Below are 18,722 nucleotides of genomic sequence, written 5' to 3' on the forward strand. Positions count from 1 at the left end.
CATGGAGCTTTTTTATATAAGAATCTGAGCATTTTTCAAAATATTTTTCAATGACATGATAAGGATTTTCAGGATATTTACCGATCAGCAGCACTGTCACTGCCCTGCAATAGAGGCTATAACAGAACCATGTAAGTAATGTACTTATAAGGTATATCTACATGGAAAAGTAAAGACAAACTAAAACTCACATCAATTTAAAAAAAAAAAAAAAAAAGATTAAACTAGGAAAAGACAGGTTGCTTTACTGTCATCTAGTGGTGAAGAACTGAAACTGAAAAAAATACCCTAATGTATTATATACAGTGATTATATACTTCATAGCTGTCCAGTATACAGGGAACGTACCTGCTCACGGTGATTACTGACCCACAGGTCCCATCTGTGTACACTGACCTGGAAAGACAGAGCAATCCATGTAGCCCGTACAGTACTTTACATCAGATCAAATCTGCTGAGTATAAGATCAGATGAGTATATGATATATTATGTATATGGAAGTGCTTCATTAATAATTAATACTTTGTAGGAATTCACACAAGATGTGTTTCAGCAACTTATTCAATTAGTGATCATATGTCTGGCCAGAAGACTGAGAATTATTGCCGATTTCCACAGAAATGAAGAGAGAGTGATTCTAGGGTTTGTTAGTTTTTTTTGCGTTGACAGCTTTTACTGGTTATTTGCTATAGTGCTTTTGGAAGGGACCGAGTCATCATTGCAGTTTCCAGATCAGTGTCCTCTAAACAGAATTGAAGGATCTCGATTACTGGGATTCATTTGACTAATTTACAAGTTTTCTTCAGAAATTACTTTTTATTTTCTCCCAAGCGATCAGTAAATCTTCTGCAGTTTAGTTATAAATACAGTCTCAAAAAGACGTCTAGAACTGTAGCGCCACCCATTGGAAGCAGAGATCCCATAAAATCAATATTGACTCTTTAACGAGCCTTGCAATGTCTCCTAGGATAAAAGCCAAACCAGAATCTCACTTTGCAGACACGTGTTTTGGGGTGTTGCCTCTAATCAGTGCAAAGTATGAGATCTGATTTGTCTAAGTGAGAAGCTCTGGATTGGGGTCTAAGGGGTAATGTTTCTCCTTGTGGAGAGTGACAAGCCATCCCTGGCATGTCAGAGTGATGAGACCTAAAAGCCATGCATGCTCCTCTGAGAAATTAAATATGCAAATTGCCTCTTCAGAGAGGAAGAGGACTAGAATTCTAGTATCACCTATTGGAAGCAGCAATCCTAACAGTCAATATCGACCCTTTAACGAGTCTTAGGATAAAAGCCAAAGCAGAATCTCAATTTGCAGACACGGTGTTTCAGGGTGTTGCCTCTAATCAGTGCAAAGTATGAGATCTGATTTTTCTAAGTGAGAGGCTCTGAACTGAGGTCTAAGGGGTAACATTTCTCCTTGTGGAGAGCGACAAGCCATCCATAGAATGACAGTAAGGACACTTAAAAGCCATGCCTGCTCCTCTGAAAAATTAGATATGCAAATTGTCTCTTCAGAGAGGAAGAGGATTACAGCTCTAGTGCCACCTATTGGAAGCATCCTAAAAGTCAATATCAACCCCTTAACGAGACTTAGGATAAAAGCCAAACCAGTAAAATCTCAGTTTGCAGACATGATGTTTCAGGATGTTGCCTCTCAGTCCTCTTCCTCTCCCCAGAGACAGTTTGCATACTTAATTTCCTAGAGGAGCATGCGTGGCTTATAAGTCTCCTTCACAGTTTTGATTATTGGCTTTGTACAGCTTTGCATTAGGGACTGTACACAGCAGAGTGAGGAGAAGTATCGACATTATCACTCTGTGCAGGCTGTATGTAAGAAGAAATGCTCAAGACGGGAAAAAGTGGACAGGAATAAACAAGTACTGATACATAAGAGTTGGTGAAGGCAACAGCATCCAGGACACAAAGATCTCACATCCAGCGTGGGAGGGCCGGGAAGGTCTCCCCCATAAGAGGAAAAGCTGGAGCTGGGAACAGACTGCAGACTTTATATAAGGATCTAAGACAAAAAAATGAAGATTGTAGATTGAAATGTAGGACTCTATTTTTGAAGTAAAGGTAATCACTGACATGTAAGGATCATTTCCTATATCAATGGTGTCCATGGCGCTTATGTCCTTCTTGCTCCCCTATTGTTATTCCCCTATTTCATCTCTATTTGTAAAGCTTCAGCCTTGTGTGAGCGACGTCCTTGGATGAACTTCTCTTCACCATTTTAATCTGTACTTTTATCAATCTACTGTACTTTATTTGGGCTGAAGCCGCTCTGCAGAACTCGGGTCTAATTGCACATTAAGTATCTACATATAAATCTAATGCACAGGAAAAGCGCAGCGAACACTGGAGCGAGCAAGTGGCAGGATGGAAAGTAGTGCAGACAATTCCATCACATTGAACATACGAAACGTTGCCTCAGTGGGACTAAATGCTTGTGCCATGGTCAGTACACACATTGTATTCAGGATATATCGGGATGGGACTCATTTTCTTCACGGCTCCTTGTACTTTATGCTCAGGTGTTTGCATGGGTTTCCTCCGGGTTCTCCGGTTTTCTCCCGCACACCAAAGACATATTGGGTATAGAATTTAGATGTTGAGCCTTAATGGTGGCACTGTATAAGCAAAGCATAATAGCATAAATAACTTTGCTCTAACTTTACACAAACGACGCAAGGGTGAAAGAGGCCTTAAGAGGCAACAGTCTTGAACAGAGGTCTTTTTTTATACAGTTAAGACATACAGTGAAACTTACAATGACAATCTGCTGGCAATCATTTCAGCAGCACCTCCTTCATTCAGATACAATCTCATTGCCTCCTTCACAGTGCAGCACACATCCATAGTGCTGGTCATGGCCTCTTTTTATTGTCACCTTTCATGGCAGCAGTACCCTGCTATAGATCTTGTCTGGCCACTTGCTCACTCTTGCTGCTTATTCAGTTCAGTAATAGCATCAGAGTTCCTCAAATACAGGTACGTCTCAGGCTGTCTCAGGCTGTCTCTGATGTGTCATTCTTTTCCATGCTTCACATGCTCCTCTATACTGTGGGAAATACTTTATCTGTGGGAAATGTCCGTCTCTTCTCCCTGTTTTCACATATTATCCTGAAAACCCAGAGCCAGATAAGTAGATGATCATGTTGGGTGCCCACAAGACAAAGATGCATACTCAAAAAAGGCCTTTGGTTTTTCATTTTGCTAAAACATTCCTATCAGTGTCTACTGAAGATTAGACTTTTGTAGCACTTGTTAAAATCTAGTGGCAAACTGTCACAAGTGTGTCACGTCCTCCTGGGAGATTTGGTGGTAGAAGATCACTACGAATTGTGAATGGCAGATCTTCCATTTAACCTGTATGTTTGTGTCCCATATTAAATGGATTTTGATTTTGTTTACTTTGGTGCTAAAGAGGTTAATGACCCTTTCTATGCTAGTCAGAAACTTGCAGCTCCATTTTCAGCTGCTTCTGGTCTGGTCATTACCTCTCCCTATAAAACCTGGCCAGACCCTCTCTGCCTTGCAGAGGAAAGCTTTTCCTAGCTCCTTGGTGACGCTGTGCTAAATAGGAGTTTGTTGTAGCTACTGGAGATTCGTCTTCCTGTGCTGAGTGTTAAAGCTAAGTGGCTGGAGAAGAGTTGTTGTAGTAACTAAAGCAATTGTTACCATCCACCTCTCGTGTCTCCCCTCTTCCTCATAGTTTGTAAGCTTGCGAGCAGGGCCCTCATTCCTCCTGGTATCTATTTTGAACTGTGTTTATTGTTATGCTGTAATGTCTATTGTCTGTACAAGTCCCCTCTATAATTTGTAAAGCGCTGCGGAATATGTTGGCGCTATATAAATAAAATTATTATTATTATTATTATTATTAGTGAGCTGTAGTACGTGTGTGTTTATCTCCAGGTTCCTATTCCCATTTGGTTGGTACACTTCTATTCTTCCCTATATACCCCTTTACCTTTGGTGAGTGTTTATATGTTTGTTGCTTTCTGTTATCCCTGTTTTGTCTTTGCGTCTTGTTTGCCTTATATTTCTGTCCCAGGCCCCTCTACCGTCAAGAGTACCCCTGGGACAGGGATAGTCAGGGTCCCAGTTTCAGGGACAGTTTGAGGTCCCCTTTCCATATTGAAGACTGTCATAGTGTGATACAAATGTACTGGTCCTCTGCAGCACCCCCAAAGGAGAAATTAAACGTTACACAGTGTCCATTGAAATTAATGTGTTTACGTCATTACTCAATGATTCTTCAGAGAGAGTTACATAGTCTAAGTTATTGATGGAAGTCTCAAGTAAATTACCTCCTTCTGTTGTCCTATAATTGGGTATTTGAAAAAAAAAGATATAAATCTGATGAATCTGAGATATACAATAATAATGAAAGACCATGTTAGTTAAGGGTGAAGAAAATTCTTTATTCTATTTTTCAGTGACACTTTTTCACATTGCGGAATACTTTTCAGTTGATACAATATTAACAAAAAGAGCTAATAATTGTGCAAACCTTTACAGTATAAATACTATTACAGTGCATTGGGTGATAATACATGTTAGATTTTCAGACAATATGAACATTTTATACAATATTATTTCAACCATAGAAACAAGTTTGCAATTGAGGGAATGTTACCAGAATCACATCTATTCACACCTGAACTGATAAGCGTGTGATTACTGGGTGTTCGACAGCTTGGAAGCCCACCATTCAGGAATATATGGGTCTAAGTGGGTGTGGGGGTTGCAGTTACACTAGAGTCCAAAATGGGGGGACAGTGATGGCAGCGTTGATTGGCAGCCGGGCTCACATGTCTCAACAACTGCACAAGAGCCCCGGGGTGAGCGAGTGCCAACACCGCGAGAACGGCGCTGGCACAGGAGGTGAAAATAAGCTTTTTTATTTTATCGGGGCCAAACGTGGGGTATGAGAAGCAGTTGTCCAAGTAGTGGACAACGTCTTTAACAGGAAGACATAATATAAAAATGATTACATTGAGTAATGTAGCACTGTTCCTAATATACATAATGCAATGGTCCATTCTCTATTATAGAATTTCAATGAACAGTCAAAAACTTTTTACACCAGCGATTAGTGATCGATGTGACATCTTGATGACCAATAGAACGGCGCTGGATCCCAGCACTGGAACGGCGCTGGATCCCGGAGAAAGCGTTGGTAGGTGAGTATATTACTACACTCACACATCACACATACACATATTTAATTGAAAAAATATTCATGGGAATACTTCATCAATGTAATCTTTGTTTATATACCACCTTTACACCAACTCAAACGTCTACAGTAAAGTGCAAAAAATACAAAATATACACAATATATATACTGTATATAAGACTGCAATCAGAATTACAGTAATCAACCCACATTGCAAATTCATTTATTAGCAAAAATTACATCTTTCTGCTATTTGCAATAAACTCATCAAACAAACAATTTAAAAACCTCAACGCACCTAATATAACAAGTGGTATCTCCAAATTGAACACAGAATGACACTTTTACTGACCAGTGCAGTGTCAGAATTAATCACCTCTTCCAGGACTAATGTCTCTTCAGTACTTAGAGCACCTCTGGCTGTCATAACCTGCTGCAAATGTGACATAGAATACAGAAGAAAAGAATACAAAAAGGAAAGCTACTAAAAGATAATCCTAGAAGAAAGTGTGATGGAAGCTGAAGCTTTGGTCCTATCGGCAAGACAATGATCCCAAGCATACCTCAAAGTCCATCACATCTGGATATCAGACTTGAACTCAATTCCTTAGAAAAGCTTTGGTGGGCTGCGGCAGGTAAACTCAAGAATATCAGTCAAATGGAGGCCATTGCCCATAAGAAATGGGCTAAGATTTTTTACAAACACTGTCAGAAGCTGGTTTCTGGCTATGTATCACAATTGCCGCAGGTCATAACAGCAGGAAGTGCTCTACTAAGTACTAAAGATACTTGTCATGAATACAATGAATAATCCTGAGAGTAATCAATTAAAGTAGCATTTTGTGATAAACTTGGAGAAACCACTTCTTAGATTAGTTGTGTTGAGCTATTTACATTGTTCTTGTTTCTTTGTTTTTTGCAAACAGCAGAAGTTTCTAAGTTTGGCCAATAGGAGTTGAATAATTTGATTGCAGTTGTAAAATATTAATGAACATGGAGTACATACTAATACCCAGGTCCTGTTGCCTAACATAATAAGACACCTTTATTATATAAGGCATATGGGCCTAAGCTTATGTGTTTGCTTGGTGGATGAGATCAGAAATCAATTGCTCTATGCTTCATTTATTTTTATATTATTTTATTCTTTTATTTTTTTCCTTTGAATTTAAAGGTGCTTCTCACAAAATCAGAATACCCTCATAAGTAAGTTTATTTCTGTTCTTCAATACAAAAAGTGAAACTCATATATTATATAGAATCATTACAAACAGAGTGATCTATTTCAAGTGTTTATTTCTGTTAATGTTGATGATTATGGCTTACAGCTAATGAAAGCTCAAAAGACATTATCTCAGTAAATTAGAATACTTTATAACATCAGTTTGAAAAATTATTTTAAAATCCGAAATGTTGGCCTACCGAAATGTATGTTCAGTAAATGCACTCAATACTTGGTCGGGGCTCGTTTCGCATCAATTACTGCATCAATGTGGTGTGGCATGGAGGCAATCAGCCTGTGGCACTGCTGAGGAGTTATGGAAGCCCAGGTTCCTTTGATAGCAGCGTTCAGCTCGTCTGCATTGTTGGGTCTGGTGTCTCTCATCTTCTTGATAAGGTCAGGTGAGTTTGCTGGACAATCAAGCACAGTGATACTGTTGTTTTTAAACCAGATATTGGTACTTTTTGCAGTGTGGACAGGTGCCAAGTCCTGCTGGAGAATTAAATTTCCATCTCGAAAAAGCTTGTCGGCAGAGGGAAGCATGAAGTGCTCTAAAATTTCCTGTTAGACGGCTGCACTGACTTCGGTCATGATAAAACAGAGTGGACCTACACCAGCAGATAACATGGCTCCCGAAACCATCACTGATTGTTGAAACTTCACACTAGACCTCAAGTAGCTTGGATTGTGACCTCTCCACTCTTCCTCCAGACTCTGGGACCTTGATTTCCAAATGAAATGCAAAATTTACTTTCATCAAAACAACACCTTGGACCACTGAGCAACAGTCTAGTTCTTTTTCTCCTTGGTCCAGGTAAGACGCTTCTGGCGTTGTCCATTGGTCATGAGTGGCCTGACACAAGGAATGTGACACTTGTAGCCCATGTCCTGGATACCTCTGTGTGTGGTGGCTCTTGAAGCAATGACTCCAGCAGCAGTCCACTCCTTGTGAATCTCCCCCAAATTTTTTAATGGCCTTTTCTTAACAATCCTTTCAAGGCTGCGGTTATCCCGGTTGCTTGTGCACTTTTTTCTACAATACTTTTTCCTTCCACTCAACTTTCCATTAATATGCTTGGATACAGCACTCTGTAAACAGCCAGCTTCTTTAGCAATTACCTTTTGTGGCTTACCCTCCTTGTCGAGTGTGTCAGTGACTGCCTTCTGGACATCTGTCAAGTCAGCAGTCTTCCCCATGATTGTGGAGCCTACTGAAACAGACTAAGGGACCTTTTAAAATGCTTAGGAAGCCTTGGCAGGTGTTTTTTGTTAATTGTTTTAATTTACTGGGATAATGACTTTTGGGTTTTCATTGGCTGTAAGCTGTAGTCATCAACATTAACAGAAATCAACACTTGAAATAGATCACTCTGTTTCTAATGACTTTATATAATATAGGAGTTTCACTTTTTGTATTGAAGAACTGAAATAAATTAACTTTTTGATGATATTCTAATTTTGTGAGAAGGACCTGTATTTAGCAAAATGCACATTTGAACAGTTTATTAATCTGTTTTAGTAAAACACGTAGCATATCTAAATTTCTACAGCCTAGTAATGCTACATTATTACTCCATAGTACCATTTAGTACGTAAAGATAGGACATAATATACATTATAACGCACACTTTTATGGCAAAGTACATTAAAATGGTAAAGGGTAGAAAATATTCTGCCATTATGTCACAGTGTATATGGCTACCGCTGGCTCCATTTGTCTCCCTCTCATACTAAATTGTATAAAACTCAGGCTTCCTTGTTCTTGCACCTTTTCTACTCATTCTTGGCTTGAAGCAACGTGATTGTCATGTGTTCTAGCATTATGAGAAGTGTTGTTACAAAACACCATAGGTTTGAAGAACTGGCACTTTACAGTTGCGCTAAGTACAGTTGATATATGAAACATTAAGGGTACATGAACAATTTTTTTAGGCGCTAAAGAAATGAGCTAAAAAAATGCCAAAAAGAATGAACATGCCCACAGCCTTAGGGGTATGTACAGATGACGTATTTTAGATGTCGGCATAACCAATGAGTTTTTCAAGGCAAAAACGCTTCAGGAAAACTCCAGTGATGTTTTTTTGCGGAGTCTTTGTTGACGGCATCTTTTTTTCTGCATTCTACTGTATATATAAAATAGCGACATTTTCTAGTTGAAAGCTGCCAGAAGAGCGGATAGGACTTTTCTTTTAGCCGTTTGGCATTTTTGGAAACCTTTAAGTTTTCCCATGAACAAAGTTAATTTTAATAAATAGATTTAGAATAGTAATAAGTTCTACAATTGGATGTGTTACAAAAATGTTCCTGTGCTGAGATAATCTCATAAATGTGCCCCTGCTGTGTACATGTCTGACCGTGCAGGAACCTGGTCTGATCATACCACATCTCCCGGGCAGGGGAGGAAGCAAAAGAGAGTATACAGACAGGACCGTATACTATAACAATCACTTAACATTCGCATTTCATTTTAGAAGCCCTTTTCCTTGTGATGCAATATCATCTATTGGCTGTTTTACATATTGTTTTTATATTTCCTGTCCTACAAATCTTGTTTTTTTTAACTTTTGTATTCAATAAACATTTACTCATTTTACATTGGATCTATATGCATTATTTTTTTTCTTTTTGCGTTCAATATTTTTTGATGCAGGACCCTATTTAACCGTCCTATTAGGTGGTGCACTATATGATTTATAGATCATCTCTGTTTATTTTTTTTGTACCTTGAACAATTGTTTCTATTGGTTTCTTCATTGTTACAGTAAGTGAATATTTAAGAAAGTTAGGAATAGTTATGACAGATATATAAGGATGACGAAGAGGCCTGGACATCTGGAAGGACTGTCATGCTGCCATATTAATAATGCAATATTTGTTTTGATACATTTAGATGGAGAGAAGACCCCCCCTATATTAATATGACTGCCAACAGTGTACAAAATTCTATCTCCATCTCCCTATAAGTACTTTAGTGCCTATAACTATCTGTAAGTTTTCATTTCATCATACCTGATTTACACCTCAGGAGTCTTAGGTACAAATTGTCTGGGGTCCTTTCACTCCACCCATTGTGTAGGTCATACCATGGGCATGTCCAGTATTAATGTTAACTCATAACCATCCCAATTTTCATGGGATTGTCCAAAAATTGGACCTTGAAAGACTGGAGGGCATGGAAGAGTGTCTTATGGAAATATGCCCAAAGGGGGTGTTTCTTTAAGTTTTTGTATTTGGTCTTGGGCATATGAGGGAGGGTAAAGTCCTGTGATTGGATGTTGTAGGGTATGCTGTAAATGCCTAATTAACATATATGTACACCTAATTTACATATGAATTGTAGTTCATATACAAATATCACTTTCCCTTTCCAAGGCCACCTATAGGCAAAGGCATACTCTACCTATAGATAGATCTAGCCCTGGTTACATGTGTAACTTGCTTTTCCAAAACCATCAAATCAGAAGTAAAGAACTATATTATAACCTCCCCTTTCATCGTTAATAATCCTGAGACAATCTTCAAGTATTATCAGAATGTGTAAAGTACAAAGGTTCCTCATTCTTCCATCTTCTTTTTCAGAGGTCTCTTAAAGAAGCCAAGCTGAAAAATTAATATTTTCTGTTAATAAAAATGCAAACACGTTGGTACACATAGTTATCAATTATATACAGTACATAGAGTTATGAATTTCTAGTTACTTTACAAAAAAGTATAATAGCGAATGTCTGGCGATTTGAATATTATATGTTGTACATTCTTGAATTAATTTACATTTCTTCTGGGCTTTATAATGATAAAGGAGCACTCCAGTGATTTTTTTTACATTTTTCCCCATCTATTAAATAGTAATGTGTATGCAGAGAGTACATTGTAATACTCACCGCTCGCCATCTTCTGCCGTTTTCAGCGCTGCTCCAATCCTCTACTGCATCACATGACCGCATTTGTGATTTTCCGAATTACACAGTGTCTGTAGTGCGGGGCAGAGATCACTTTTTCAATTTTGTAAATGCAAGTCTATAAGACTTATAACAAAACTCTAACCCTACCAAGGCCGGACTGGCCATCTGACAATTCTGGCAAATGCCAGATGGGCTGGTCTAGTCGTGAGCCGCAGTGTCGGCTATGCTGTTAACAGTATCAGCTTCCTCAGGGTGAGACAAAGCATCAGGGGGAGGAACAACATGGGCCTATGTGCTTTCAAATGCCAGGGCTGAATTTCACTACCAGTCCATTCCTGAACCCTACTCACGAGTCTCATAGACTTACATTGAGAAAGTGACCTATAGTTTACCAGAAGATGCTATCTGATTCGGCAGGTCACAAATGTGATCATTTGACAAAGTAGAGCAGTGCTGAAATGAGCAGAAGATGGCGACCAGCAAGTATTGCAATGTACACTTTGCATACATACATTACTATTTGTTAATAGAGGGGAAAGTTAAAAAACCCTCACCAAACCTCAAAGACAGATGCCCATAGGCAATTTCTAAGTAAATTATTTGGCATTACTTGAAATCCACAAAAACTCCCAAAACTTTGGGTGAAGGGGTAGAAGAGATTAAGGTAACAATATTCTGAAGATTGAAAACATGATTGCACCTGATAACAATCGCTATAAAGCTTTTCATCACCAATGGACATGTTGGATATTATTCACTGAGGGGAATAACCTGGCAATCTGGTTGTCAGAAAATAATACTTAAAATAGAATGTCGTGGTAGAAGTGGTCTCCTCTGAGTGTTTTAAATGTTGTTAAAACCCAATAAAAATATTTAAAGTAAAAAAAAAAAAAAAATCACCAGAGTGCTCCATTGAGTGTGGTGTCCATAAGAAGGATCCTTTACTAGGTGGTGTCAGTTATGACTCCCTACATGTGGTGCTTCAGCTTCTTGCTGTCAGTTGCCACCCAGACTCATCAGATACCAGCGAACATCTACCCTGAGGACCCATTGATTGACAGATTGAGATAGATGGATTTTGGGGTTGTTTACTTTTTTTCAACACAAGTGCCCCAAGAAAACAAAAAAAATTTGACACAAATGTTCTCCACGTCATTGTAAGTGTCCTTGTAGATTTGTGTTCCAGTAACATAATGCACTTGTTCGCCAATACTTACTTTCCACATTGCGAATATGATGAGGGCAAGTATGAGAAGTCCGATGATTATGCTCAGAGGGATCACCCACAATGGCACCCTGCCATGCTCCAGCTCTTTAGACAGTTTGATCATGGTCTGCAAAGAGGATAAATTAATGATCGTGAGCCCATTCAGGGTGATGCAAAAGGCGAGACGTAAGCGTGGCACGTGTATTTCTTACTGGGCCCCTCTATATACTATTTAGGGGTGCTTTCACACTGTGTTCAGGCACTTGTTCCTTGGCCCAGTTATGGCTTGTATCCAAACCCCCCGCAGGATTCGGACGTATGTGCTGACGTGGCCATTGACTGTAGTGATGCTGACACAGTGACCAGTCGAGAGCCTGGGTGTCTGTCTCACATAGTGTCCACTCCTGAAGATCATGAACGACAAAGCACCCGTTCACTCTGTTGGCACCATTACAGTCTATGGCCAAATCAGCACAGACATCCAAATTCCGTTTCCGGGGGTCGGTCGGGTGTAAACCCCGACGAGGCTACTGAACGAGTGTCTAAGCGCAATGTGAATGCACCCGAATGTTTCATGCATTCATATAGTTGACAATCAATAAAGGGGAGTTCACACACATCATCTTTGCAAAAACACTACATTTTTCGATGCAGTTTATGAAACCAGAAATGGATTTAGCAGGAAGTAGAATTCCTTCCATTATATTTCTCATTACGTTTAGGCTAAAAAACACTTTGGATAAATGTTCCCCTTGTTTTTTCACAGACTGTCTATAAGAAACCTGTCTTTGTTGCCCATAACAACCAATCATGGTGCAGCTTTTATTTTACTACAGCGGTTTAAAAAATGAAAGCTGAGCTCTGATTGGTTGCTATGAACAACAGAGGCAGGTTTGGATAAACCGGGCCTATTGTGGGTGCAGTTACTGCGTGTAATTTGACATGTCACAGTTTCTGTGTTCCTTCTTTATACCTTCATTTCTCATATTTATATTCTCAATCATCTTATTTTGCGCAATGGAGTCACGTTTCCTTAAAGTGGATTAAAGGGGCTGTTTGCTAGAAACAATCACCTATCCTATCTACCAAATCGGACCTGCACCAATTGGCAGATCGGGGAACTTGTATCCCCAATGGGGAACACTTATCCCTGTTACAAAAGATGGTATCTAGGATTGCTGACCGCTGCTGCTCCATTCAATCATGAGGCTTCAGAAAAAAGGCGAGTGCAGTTCTCGACAGCCCAACAGTTAACGATTGAAGCAGTGGTCGAGCATGTGCACTGACGCTCCATTCCAAATGGGCATAAAAATGGCTAATTCTGGCAATCTCAGCAGGTGGATCCACACCGATTTAATTTTCTTTTTTTTGTTTTGGTTCAGAAACAGTGCCACCCATGACCAGTGGTTGTGTGTGGTATCACAGCTCAGGTCCATTCACATCAGTGGGACTAAATTCCAATACTAGACACAAACAATGGTCAGAGGTGGTGCTGTTTCTGAAACAAAGCAGCCATACTTTTTTCTAAAGCTGAACAACCTTTTTAAGATAGGTGCTGCCCATACTCTTATTTCTCCCATTTATTTCTATGGGAGTTACAGATCAGCCAAGCATGTTTGTGCCTCCAGCCTCCCAGGTAAGATTGGATCAGAGGGATCCTATATGAAGTATGTAGTAGGTGCAGTTCTCAGATGTAGGATTGATATGGGCTCCTGAAGACCCCTAAATGTCATGAAGTTGTCACTTATGCTATTTAAATGTGATAATTTGCTAAAATAACTATGACCCTTTAACCCCTTACCGAAATCTACCATACATGTACGATACAAGTCAGTAGTGGGTGTATGGAGCGGGCTCTCGGGGTGTGCTCGCCCCATACTCGGCAGGTAATGGCTGTGTGTTACAGCCAGGACCTGCCTCTAACATCTGCAGGTGACAGGAAGCGTCGCCCGTGATAGTTAACGTGTTAAATGCGGCAGTCAAACTCTGACAGCGGTATTAACACTGCGCTGGCATTGGGGTGCATCATTCTATGCGCCCATCAGTGTGCCTGTGACGCGATCGCGGAATGCCAATGGGTTGCTACGATGTCAGGAGGTCTGTTGAAGACCTTCGTGCTTGTCATCATGGTGCTTCTTTGAAACCCGGCCTGCGACCGATCTTCGAAGACGTCCGTCATTTTCACTGTATGCAGTAATATGCAGTATTGCTGCATATAGTATAAGCAATCAGAAAATGGTAGGTTCAAGTCCCCTAAGGGGACTAAAAACTACAGTGAATAGTAAAAAAAAAAAGTTTTGAAAATTTGGAACAAACCCCCATAAAAGTTAAAATCACCCCCCTTCCCCAGTTTCCCCGATTAAAAAATAAAGCTAATAAAAAATACATATACTGTATGTGGTATCTTCACATTCAGAAAAATTAGATCGATCAAAATCTAACATAATTAACCTGATCACTAAACACCATAAATGGAAACAATTCCGGAACTCCCAAATTATGATTTTTGGGTGGCTGCAATACAACATAAAATGCTGTGACAAGTTATCAAAATGTCCAAAATGGTATCACTAAAGACGTTGTCTCAGCCCGCAAAAAATAAGCTATTACACAGCTCTAACGACTGAAAAATTAAAACGCTACAGAAAACGGTGACACAACCCACCCACTTTTTTTTTAAACTAAAAAATGTTTTTCACCACTAAAATCCTAAAAAAAACTGGACATATTTGGTATCGTCATTATCGTACTGATGAGCAAAATCATATTGCAAAGTCATTTTTACCACACAATATACACCGTAAAAACAATTTCCAAAAAACAATGTCAGAATTACATTTTTTTCACAATTTTTTTTCTCGTTTTCCAGTACACTATGTGGTAAAATGAATGATGTCATCCAAAATTAAACTCATCATGTTTATGTGGACAAAAAAATTAAAAAAAGTTGTGGCTCTGGGAAAGAAAGGGGAGGAAAAAATGAAAATGCAAAAATGGAAATTGATCTGGTACAGGAAGGGTTAACCCATTCTTGACCACTCACTGTCGTTTGATATTGGGTGAGGCTGATCCCGAATTAGCAGCAATATCTTTTTAAAGAATAATTGTGATTTCAAGCCACTTTTCTAAATAAGCTGTCCAATGAGGAGTAACACCATTTCTGTCCATTACATGACTTCTATCCTGCATTCTCACCAGTTTTCCCCTCTACGTGATCTATCTGTAACTTGCAATCCACTGTTTGCTGGGGGAAAGAGGCGAGCTGCAGTGATCTCTCCTATAGATAGCACAGAGAGGAGGCGAAGCCTGTTCTTCATTCCCTTTTTAGCTCCCAGAGACAATCTGCAGCAACGCGGAGGACATTATACAGCAGAGCCGAGCTGTATGTGAATCAAGCTCTGATGTGAGGTGAAAATACCTGTTACAAAGCTCTGCATGATGGTTTTCTGTCTGTCTCTCTGCTCCTACTAGCTTCTAGCTTCTAGTTTCACCACATGTCACCTGTAGTCCGTCTCCCTTGAGCAGGATGGATTTAGTAGCTACATTCAAAGTGTTTACATCCAATTGCTGCTGGATCAGATCCCCTCCGATCTGGTATTGATGGCCTATGCTGTGAATAGGTCATCGATTCATACGCCTGGAAAAACCCTTTTCAGCAATTTTTGTATTTTAAGAGGTTTGCTTCGGACTTACCTCAAAATTTTCACTCTCAGGATTCAAGGCAATGATAGAATTTTCACTTTTCAGTACCGCACTTAACACAAGATTCAGACTGTGGATACTGGCCTGCACGACAGACAGCATTGTAAGTTCTCAGGTGCAGGCTGTACATGTCATCTACATCTATGCTCACTACATGATCGTCTGCCACCATAATTTCATCATGGCAAAAATGGAAGCTGGCACATTTAGGGTATGTGCGCACGTTCCGGATTTTTCACGTTTTTTTCGCGTTTTTTGGGGCGGGTTTCTGCAGCAAAAATGCATACATTAAGCATCCCATAATTCTGACTGTATTCCGCAATTTTTGCGCACATGTTGCGTTTATTCCACGATAAAAACGCATAGCGGAAAAATGCGCAGCATGTTTATTAATTTTGCGAATTTATCGCTGATTTCCCGCTATTTAATGCATTGGGAAGCTTTGGAAAAAAACGTGAAAAATCCGCACAAAAGACACGCAAAAAACACGAGAAAATGCATGCGGATTTTGTGCAGAAAATCTCCTGTTTTGTTCAGGAAATTTCTGCATAAAATCCGGACGTGTGCACATACCCTTAGGCGGTCTGCGCAGCGGGAATGAAGAGCCTTGGGATTCCAAATGGTTTTTATTAATACCAACGCGTTTCTGCATCTTTCTCAAGCTATATAAACCAAGTTGTGTTTTATACTTTCGAGAAAGGTCCCAGTCCATGGCAGAAACGCATTTGGAATCCATAGGCTCTTCATTCCCCAGCTTCCATTTTTGCCATTATACTTGTGGAAGGACGTTTTCCGCCAGCCACGAGGCAGCAGCAGTGATCTTCCACGCCTTTGTAGGTGCAAATCTTTGTGTGACAAAAATGTACAACTTGTTTCCATTAAAAAAAAATATTACAAATGGTTTAATAAATACACTGACATTTGATTGCCGATATTGAAGCGGTTGTGTAAAGTTTGGAATTTATCCCCTATCCACAAGAAAGGGGAAAACTTCCTGATTACAGGGCGTCCGACCCCTGAAGGTCTTGTGGCTATCCCTTTTGGTCCCATTGAGAATGAATGAAACACAGGTGTGAATGTTTGACCTCGGATCTATTAGGGATAGTTCACATGTTCAGTATTTGGTCAGTACTTGTAAGCCAAAATAAGGAGTGGGTGAAAAATGCAGAAGTGGTGACGTGTTTTTATTATACTTTTCTTCTCATTGTACCTGATTTTGGCTTACAAATACTGATGTAAAATACTGACCACCACAATACTGAACATGTGAACTTGGTCTAAGACAGGGCTCTTCACAGATCCCTTCTTGGGATCAGTGGTATTCCCAGCAGTTGGATCCCAGCAATCAGAAAATGATCCCTCATCCAGTAGATAAGCAATAACTACCAAACTTGATACAACCCCTTTAAACTGAAGATTAATGAGAACCTGTCAGCAGGATTTTGCTAAATAATCCAAGGACAGCTTGAGGTAAGTGTCAAAACACACATTTGAGCGATATATCACTTATCAGGTTGTGTGCTGTTTACTTACAATGAAGGTTTAATCACCTGGTGATTATCATTTCCTGGACTACAGCAGCATGTGCATGCTAGTCTGACTCCGCCCGTACTGTGATAAGCAGCTCACTGTATATAAACATTGTATAGCGAGCCTGGTGTGGGTGGGGTTAGCTTCCTCAGCTCTGCTTCATTGCCAAATCGAAGAACTCTGATTGTGTCTGAACGGCTACACCCAGTAATCTAAGATTCAGGGTCTCTTGGCCTACATCAGCTGACACATTTCCTTTTATTTCCTTTAATAATCTAACACCGCCATCAAATTCTCGCTGACATCAAGCAGAGATAATGAAAATAATACAGGAAAACTACTTTCATGATCGGATTACCTTAATAAATGTTGCTTTCCATACTCGCATAGAGATGTTGATGTGAGTAATGTCCGATGGCTCCACGGTGCAGTAAAATGACGGGCAGCTGTTTCGCTTGCAGTCCTGTTACATATCATACTATTAGGCTTGACATTACACGTACATAGGCGCCTTTAACACTGGCATATCAGGGTATGTTCACATTGAGTATTTCCACGTAGTATTTCAAGCAGAGCCACATCAATGAGTGTTTTTTATGTGGATGTAAAGAAAACTGTGTGAACGTGAACGTATGCTTGGGCTTCATCTTCATAGGATCCATGACAAATGCGTTATCCGTTTTGCCATGAATCCTAATATATCCGGATATACACTCACTGGCCACTTTATTAGGTACACCTGTCCAACTTCTTGTTAACACTTAATTTCTAATCAGCCAATCACATGGCGGCAACTCAGTGCATTTAGGCATGTAGACATGGTCAAGACAATCTCCTGCAGTTCAAACCGAGCATCAGTATGGGGAAGAAAGGTGATTTGAGTGCCTTTGAACGTGGCATGGTTGTTGGTGCCAGAAGGGCTGGTCTGAGTATTTCAGAAACTGCTGATCTACTGGGATTTTCACGCACAACCATCTCTAGGGTTTACAGAGAATGGTCCGAAAAAGAAAAAAAATCCAGTGAGCGGCAGTTCTGTGGGCGGAAATGCCTTGTTGATGCCAGAGGTCAGAGGAGAATGGGCAGACTGGTTCGAGCTGATAGAAAGGCAACAGTGACTCAAATCGCCACCCGTTACAACCAAGGTAGGCCTAAGAGCATCTCTGAACGCACAGTGCGTCGAACTTTGAGGCAGATGGGCTACAGCAGCTGAAGACCACACCGGGTACCACTCCTTTCAGCTAAGAACAGGAAACTGAGGCTACAATTTGTACAAGCTCATCGAAATTGGACAGTAGAAGATTGGAAAAACGTTGCTTGGTCTGATGAGTCTCGATTTCTGCTGCGACATTCGGATGGTAGGGTCAGAATTTGGCGTAAACAACATGAAAGCATGGATCCATCCTGCCTTGTATGGAGCATCTTTGGGATGTGCAGCTGACAAATCTGCGGCAACTGTGTGATGCCATCATGTCAATATGGACCAAAATCTCTGAGGAATGCTTCCAGCACCTTGTTGAATCTATGCCACGAAGAATTGAGGCAGTTCTGAAGGCAAAAGGGGTCCAACCCGTTACTAGCATGGTGTACCTAATAAAGTGGCCGGTGAGTGTACACGTCTATGAGTTCAGTATTTATCGTGAGTTGGAAGAGCAAACCAAAATAGCATCAATAAAAACATCAGCTCAAGCTGCAAAAAATAAGCCCTCACCTGCCCCGATCAGGAAAAATGGAGACGCTAACGGCCTCGGAAAATGGCAACGAACGCAAAAACTTTTTTTCATACAAATTTTGGAATTTTTTTTCACTACTTTTTAATCGTACTGAACTGAGAAATCATATTACCAGGTCAGCATTACTATATAGTGAACATAGTAATCTAAACAATTTAATGGAATTGCACTCTTTTTACTATTTTACCGCACTTGGAATTTTTTTCCCCCGGTTTTCCAGTACATTATGGGGTAAAATCAATGG

At 40.0% G+C, this 18,722-nt stretch overlaps 1 protein-coding gene across 2 annotated transcripts in view; it reads right to left on the reverse strand.

Moving 5' to 3' along the window:
• Nucleotides 1-7,825: 7,825 nt before the first annotated feature.
• The window catches only part of ITGA1 (integrin subunit alpha 1), a 286,895-nt gene continuing 275,998 nt past the window's right edge, over nt 7,826-18,722 (reverse strand). For both annotated transcript variants that reach the window (XM_077285259.1, XM_077285250.1), the window contains exons 27-30: nt 17,107-17,211; nt 15,210-15,302; nt 11,527-11,643; nt 7,826-10,007 (exon numbers count right to left, since the gene is read on the reverse strand). In XM_077285259.1, coding sequence (XP_077141374.1) covers nt 9,963-10,007; nt 11,527-11,643; nt 15,210-15,302; nt 17,107-17,211 — 360 coding nt within the window. In that variant the 3' untranslated portion in view covers nt 7,826-9,962. The remainder of the gene's footprint in view (nt 10,008-11,526; nt 11,644-15,209; nt 15,303-17,106; nt 17,212-18,722) is intronic.

Source organism: Ranitomeya variabilis, chromosome 1 (assembly GCF_051348905.1).
Source record: "Ranitomeya variabilis isolate aRanVar5 chromosome 1, aRanVar5.hap1, whole genome shotgun sequence".
Lineage (NCBI taxonomy): Eukaryota > Metazoa > Chordata > Amphibia > Anura > Dendrobatidae > Ranitomeya > Ranitomeya variabilis.